The sequence below is a fragment of the Vigna radiata genome, chromosome 11 (assembly GCF_000741045.1).
Source record: "Vigna radiata var. radiata cultivar VC1973A chromosome 11, Vradiata_ver6, whole genome shotgun sequence".
Lineage (NCBI taxonomy): Eukaryota > Viridiplantae > Streptophyta > Magnoliopsida > Fabales > Fabaceae > Vigna > Vigna radiata.
This window is the reverse complement of record NC_028361.1, coordinates 10780942-10786516: the sequence shown is the minus strand read 5'-3', so window position 1 is coordinate 10786516 and position 5575 is coordinate 10780942. Positions and strand designations below refer to the sequence as shown.

At 33.7% G+C, this 5575-nt stretch overlaps 1 protein-coding gene across 1 annotated transcript; it reads right to left on the bottom strand.

Moving 5' to 3' along the window:
• Nucleotides 1-451: 451 nt before the first annotated feature.
• Nucleotides 452-4197, bottom strand: LOC106776397 (probable glycosyltransferase At5g03795). The gene is made up of 6 exons (XM_014663845.2): nt 3863-4197; nt 3430-3780; nt 2593-2879; nt 1813-2045; nt 915-1072; nt 452-718 (listed from the first exon to the last, which is right to left on the bottom strand). Exons 1-6 carry the CDS (start codon nt 3980-3982, stop codon nt 617-619), a joined length of 1251 nt encoding a protein of 416 aa, XP_014519331.1. The 5' UTR covers nt 3983-4197; the 3' UTR covers nt 452-616.
• Nucleotides 4198-5575: the final 1378 nt, after the last annotated feature.

The following is a 5575-nucleotide window of genomic DNA, read 5'->3' as shown; positions in this document are numbered from 1 at the left end:
TCATTTAATATAATGACATTTTTCTTACTTTTAGAGACTTTACTTTTTCATTATCTCTGAGTCCTTAATTCTTATTCGATATCTCTGTTAATTGAGACTCTTGAATAATTAATATATCCTTTATTTATAAAACAAACAAAATAAGTCGAAGATGCCCTTCTATACTTATCAAAAGAGCATACTTGTATGGAACGTACTCTTATTTAGATAGTAATGAAACTGTAGTTAGATGACCCAAATGATAGTGCATGACTACTAATACCCGATGGCCTTTATTACAGATTAATATTATGCCAAATTATGTAAGCATACAGTTAAATACCTACCACGAGACAGTCAGGTGTTACAATTGAAAGCCAAGCAGACCCATGTTCTAGTTAGGATTTTGAACTTGAACAATTGCACCAGCCTTAGTAGCTTGGCTATGTATTAGTTTCAACCCAACAAAGCCTTACCGCAAACAAATAACAAATTAACTGAAATGTTGTGGGTGCAAGAATATAGAATAAGCCAGTTGCTGTATACAAAACTGTAATTGCCTATTTACATTGCTCTCTCGGTTGCTAAAACTGTAAGTTGTATACAAAACAAGAGTGTTTTAGAGTGAGTCTAAATATCAGTATTTGATCGTGTGATGGCGTAACCAGAGGTCATACATAACCATATGGAAAGCATCAAATGTGATTGGGGGTGAATTCCATTGGAAATGTTTCTGTACCTGAGAGCATGAAGCAACTTTATGTTAGCTCCAACATAAAAACAATAATTCAATTGACAATGAAAAATTCTACCGACCAAACGAAGGTTTTTCTGAATTATAAGCAAAGGTTCACATGCCACACAAGATAAGGGCACAAAACTAAAATCTTTTACTAATATATAGATTTTATATAAAGTAATGAGAGGATTTATACCTTTACCAAATTATAATGAAGTTTAACAAACTCGGCATCTGATATATTTTTGAGGATTTGTTTAAGCTGGTATACATCTTTCTCTTTGAGTACCACAGCAAATTTATTCCAGTCAAGAATATCATTAAAAGGAAGGTCATAGTAATTTGACAATATCACTGCAAAACAACATAAGCAGAGCTATAGGTCAGTACAGTAGTCTAAATAATCCTGTCCCAAATGCAAGAATATCAAAGCAGAACATAAATTTATTCAAAACCAAGTTACATCTCAAATGTCAATTACAATATCCTTATTTTATTCTTTTTAACAAGCTAAAGTAAAGTGTATGTATAATCTGTTTACACATGGCTTCTACTGAATTTGACCTTAATAAGAAGATTAGACGGGTGGAGCAAGAGAGAATATCCTAAAATTGGTCCCTGGCCCCCAATTCCACAATTCAATGGTTGTATTACAACCTCCTCTACCTCCAACAGTCCACAACAATAACAGGGTTCAGCTATTATTCCACGTATTAAATATGCCTTTCCAAATTAAACTACTTTTGTATATAGTTAAAGACAGTTAATTGATTATCGAACCCCCATAAATCAGACACTCAATTATCATCCCACAATAAAGTTTCAGTTCCACTATCCAATCTTAGGGGTAATAGAAGCAACCAAAGATTGAATAATTAGTATAGACAAGGATAGGGTTTGCAAATGTTTCTCAATAGACACAAGAAATATGCAACCACTCTCACCATCCATGAAAAATGATAAAAACCACTAGACAATAGGTATTTGGTTATTATATACTTGTACCGTCAGTCATACAGGTATGCAGTTCTAAGAAGCTGAATACACAAGTATAAAAACAAAAGGGAAAAAATCGACAGAAGGGATTATCTTACCAGGGATGCACCCATAATGGATAGAGTCTGCTATTCGAGCACTATTGACCTGGGATCCACCAGGACATATACAAAATTTACTCCTGTAAAATCTCTTCTGGTACACTAGATGCCCAGTAGCTCTACTAATTCTGTTGTTTGAAATATCAAGTTCTGTGTCATTTTCCCACACACGTGCTAGAATAACTCTAATTTTAGAGTTACGATGACCAGCCCAAAATCCAAGTGTAGTCCTGCAAACCACAGATTTATTAATTAAGCTTATGAAAGAAATTAGCTAAGCATCCTTACTAATTTTGTGCCTGGAAATGTAGATTCTCTATTAATTTTTCGTCCTATTTACATTAAACAAATAAAAACCGGCCTCTTGAACAGGATAAAAAATATTGAAACTCAGAATAGCATTTTGTTGCAACTTGGAGGTTACTGGCATTTTTCTTGTCTTAAGCTCTTGCCAAGCAGTGTGTACTCCATGGAAGGTTTTTAAGATCCACAGCATAGGTAGTGTTTACCCAGGATACCAGAAACTAAAGAGCAATTGCAGCATATTATAAATATAGACTTGAGGGTCATGAGCCAGAGTCTGATAAAGGTCTTTGAACATTACGAGAAATATCAAGTAACTTCCATCACTCTGACCATAAAAGATTAACAAACCCTTCAAAAGCTGGACGATAAGTCATTCAAACCGAAAATCCAATCCCCAAAACCTAATATTCCCCAATTCCCCAGCAAGCAATGAAACTAAAGTGGAGCCACACATGACCTGAAAAACGTCACCTGTTTTCTACATCATTCCCCCCAGCAGGAAGAGCAAAAGGCTGTAGCACTTGAGGCAGAGCAACATCTTTGTGCGGAATAAATCCAACATCATAGCTGGGGGAACAGACTGCTCGAATGGAATTTTTCACAAGCAACTCAAGACCTTCCGTTGCCCTCACACCAACATCATGACAAGTGACAAAGAAGTGATCAGCACCCAAGGTTCTGTTCCAATAAGGATATTTGGATATCAAGCCCTCCACATAATTTTGTACTATGATCGTCATGTTCTCATAAGAAGTGCCCTGCATAACACAAACATGAGATCAAATTCCCCCTAGAAGCAGTCACTTAACCATCCAATATGTCCAATATGGGATGATATTTATAATTTTATGAATCTTTCCTCTGCATTCACAACTTTCTTTATAATTTTGAGTTTGAACCTACAACGCGAGATCTTTTTCACATCTCCCCAATGACTAGATGTCTCGAGTCTAAAGTTTGTAAAACTAGACATCTATAGATGGCCTAAAAACAAGTGAGGTCCAACATCAACCATTGTATAGACTTTAATAACAAGTGGCCAAACAAATAACTGTAAGATAGGTCAGATACCATATTTGAATTTTGAGTTTGGACTTAACCCCGAGCTAGCTCGTGAAGTAAGAAGTCCCCCCACTTATGTTCACCATTTTGGCCATATCACTAACCAATACAAGATCTCCAACAATTTCGCCTTTAACTATCAATCCACATTTACTACACACCGGCAATGCATGGAAGCATCTAACATTCTCCTACCATTTTACCCAGATCTCAACAAAAGAGAATGCATAAAGAAAAAGAAAATACCTTGCCGCGCATCTTGTGACACGAGATGGGGATGAAGAAGAGGTGCGCCTCATCGGGGTTTTCGGTGCGGAAGTGACTCTCTCTGATGTTCTGAAAGAAATAGCCCTCGCTGGCGTACTTCCCAGTGAGCTTCCTCGGCGTCTGGTAGAACGTGTTGGGATCCCCGTCAGGGTATATATACACCTTGAACTTCTTCTCCATCTCCTCGTAGTTCAGCTTGAAGACACGCGGAGAGTGAAACGTGTCCGAATACAGTTCTTCTTCTTCTTCTCCTCCTCCTCCTCCTCCACACTCCTCTTCCTTCCGGGTTCCCGGCGCGTCGTTCAGTTTCGTGACGGAGAACTTGGAAACCTAGAGCAAAAGGGTAACGAAGAAAGCGGTGAAAAATGAGAAATTGGAAAATGGGGGTGGGAGAAACAGGAGAAATGGGTACCTGGGGTGGCGGGGTGGAGTATCTGAGGGCAAGGTAGGTGAAGGAGAGAAGGGTGAGGATTGCGAGGAACAGAAGAGAACCTCGCAGAGAGAAGAACCAGGATTGTTGCTTCCCCGTCATAATTACTATTGGATTCAACCCTGCTGCGAAGTTTTGTTACCTTTGATTTTGATCTATGAATGTGTCAGTCTGAAGAATGGTGCGGTTAGATTCGAGTGATGTGATGAGAGTAAGAGATGAAGCAGAAGATGAAATCTGCGATTTGAGGCTTGGAACCTTCCTTTCTCACTCCTACCATTTTCCTATGCAAATGCTTCGCTGGCTCTGCCTAATCTAATTTTCTCTTTTTAGAACTTACATTACTGTTTAATTCACTAACTCCACTTTATTATTCTTTTTAAAGTTAGTAATATGATTTATATTTCAGTAATACTAGAAAAAAATTAATATTTTTAAACTAAATTTAACTTTTAATAGTATTAATAGTTGAGATGCATTGTAATTTAATTTATATTCGCTCGTATTTGATTTTAGAAGTTCTTCTTACCTTGCTTCCTGTGATTTTTTGTTCCTTCTTTCTTAATCTTACTTAAGTCTGAGAATGGATATTTTCTTCTTTCATATTTGTTTCTTACTTACGGAGGAAAAAAAAAAGTATATATATACATACATAAATATATATATATATATATATATATATATATATATAATTTAGTTTAAATTGAAAAAAAAAATTAATAATTTTAAACATGTATAAAAATAAAAAACTCACATATATTTATTATGCAAAAGATAAAATAAAATAAAAAAGGTAGTAAAAATCGATTTTTTTTTATCTAAAATAATGACATTCTCGCTTTAAACTATTTTAGGAAATATAGAGGTTCTTTTAGTTGATTTGTAAAATAATTTATTCCATAAAGAGAGTATTTATTGTTTATGATGAATGTATTTAAGTGATGATGATCTACATACATTAAAAAAAATAGTAAAAATAAGAGATAGAATATGATTAATGAACTATTTTTCAAATAACTTTTATAAATGTTTCTTCAATTCATATTTTAAAAGATGACATCTTATATGGTGGTGTTAAAATTGGTCCTAGGTTTCAAATGTATTGAAAGTTCAATCTCTCTTCTAAATAGCAAACCAAGAATATCATTTTGAAAAGCTTTAAATAATTGTTATATTTTTCAAATCGACTTCCTATTTTACTTTACTTTCATTGAAGATAATAACAAATATAATTGAATTTCATTCTCAAAAACTTATTATCAAATTAGAGGTAAATTAAAAAAAAAAAATCTTTAAAATTTTAAAATATTATAATTTTTTTCACAATAGATAAAGACTTGACTATAATATTCAATATCCAATATCACATTAAATTGCATTAAAGTACACAAGTTAAATTTATATGAAATTTTCTATTTCTAATTAACAGACCACAATCTAAACAAATTTTATTGAAAATTATGAATTTACTTGTGAAGGTTGACATATCTAAATTAACGTTTTAGAAGAAAAACTTATAATTAACATATTCAACATAACAATAAAAAAATAAGTAAATGAGATGTACTTGAATCATACAATATATCTACAAGTTTACTTTAACAAAACACATACCTTGAATTATATAATTGTTTTCAGTGACTTCACTCCAATTATATCACAAATTCTCCCTGTAAGAACCTAGAAAATAGAGTA

What these genes read in the sequence shown, in the direction of transcription:
- LOC106776397 (XM_014663845.2), bottom strand. Translation starts at nt 3,982, where the DNA reads ATGACGGGGAAGCAACAATCCTGGTTCTTCTCTCTGCGAGGTTCTCTT. An exon ending in GTCACAAGATGCGCGGCAAG is followed by an intron (nt 2,880 to 3,429) that starts GTATTTTCTTTT and finishes TGTGTTATGCAG; the next exon opens with GGCACTTCTTATGAGAACAT. An exon ending in TTCATTATAATTTGGTAAAG is followed by an intron (nt 719 to 914) that starts GTATAAATCCTC and finishes TCATGCTCTCAG; the next exon opens with GTACAGAAACATTTCCAATG.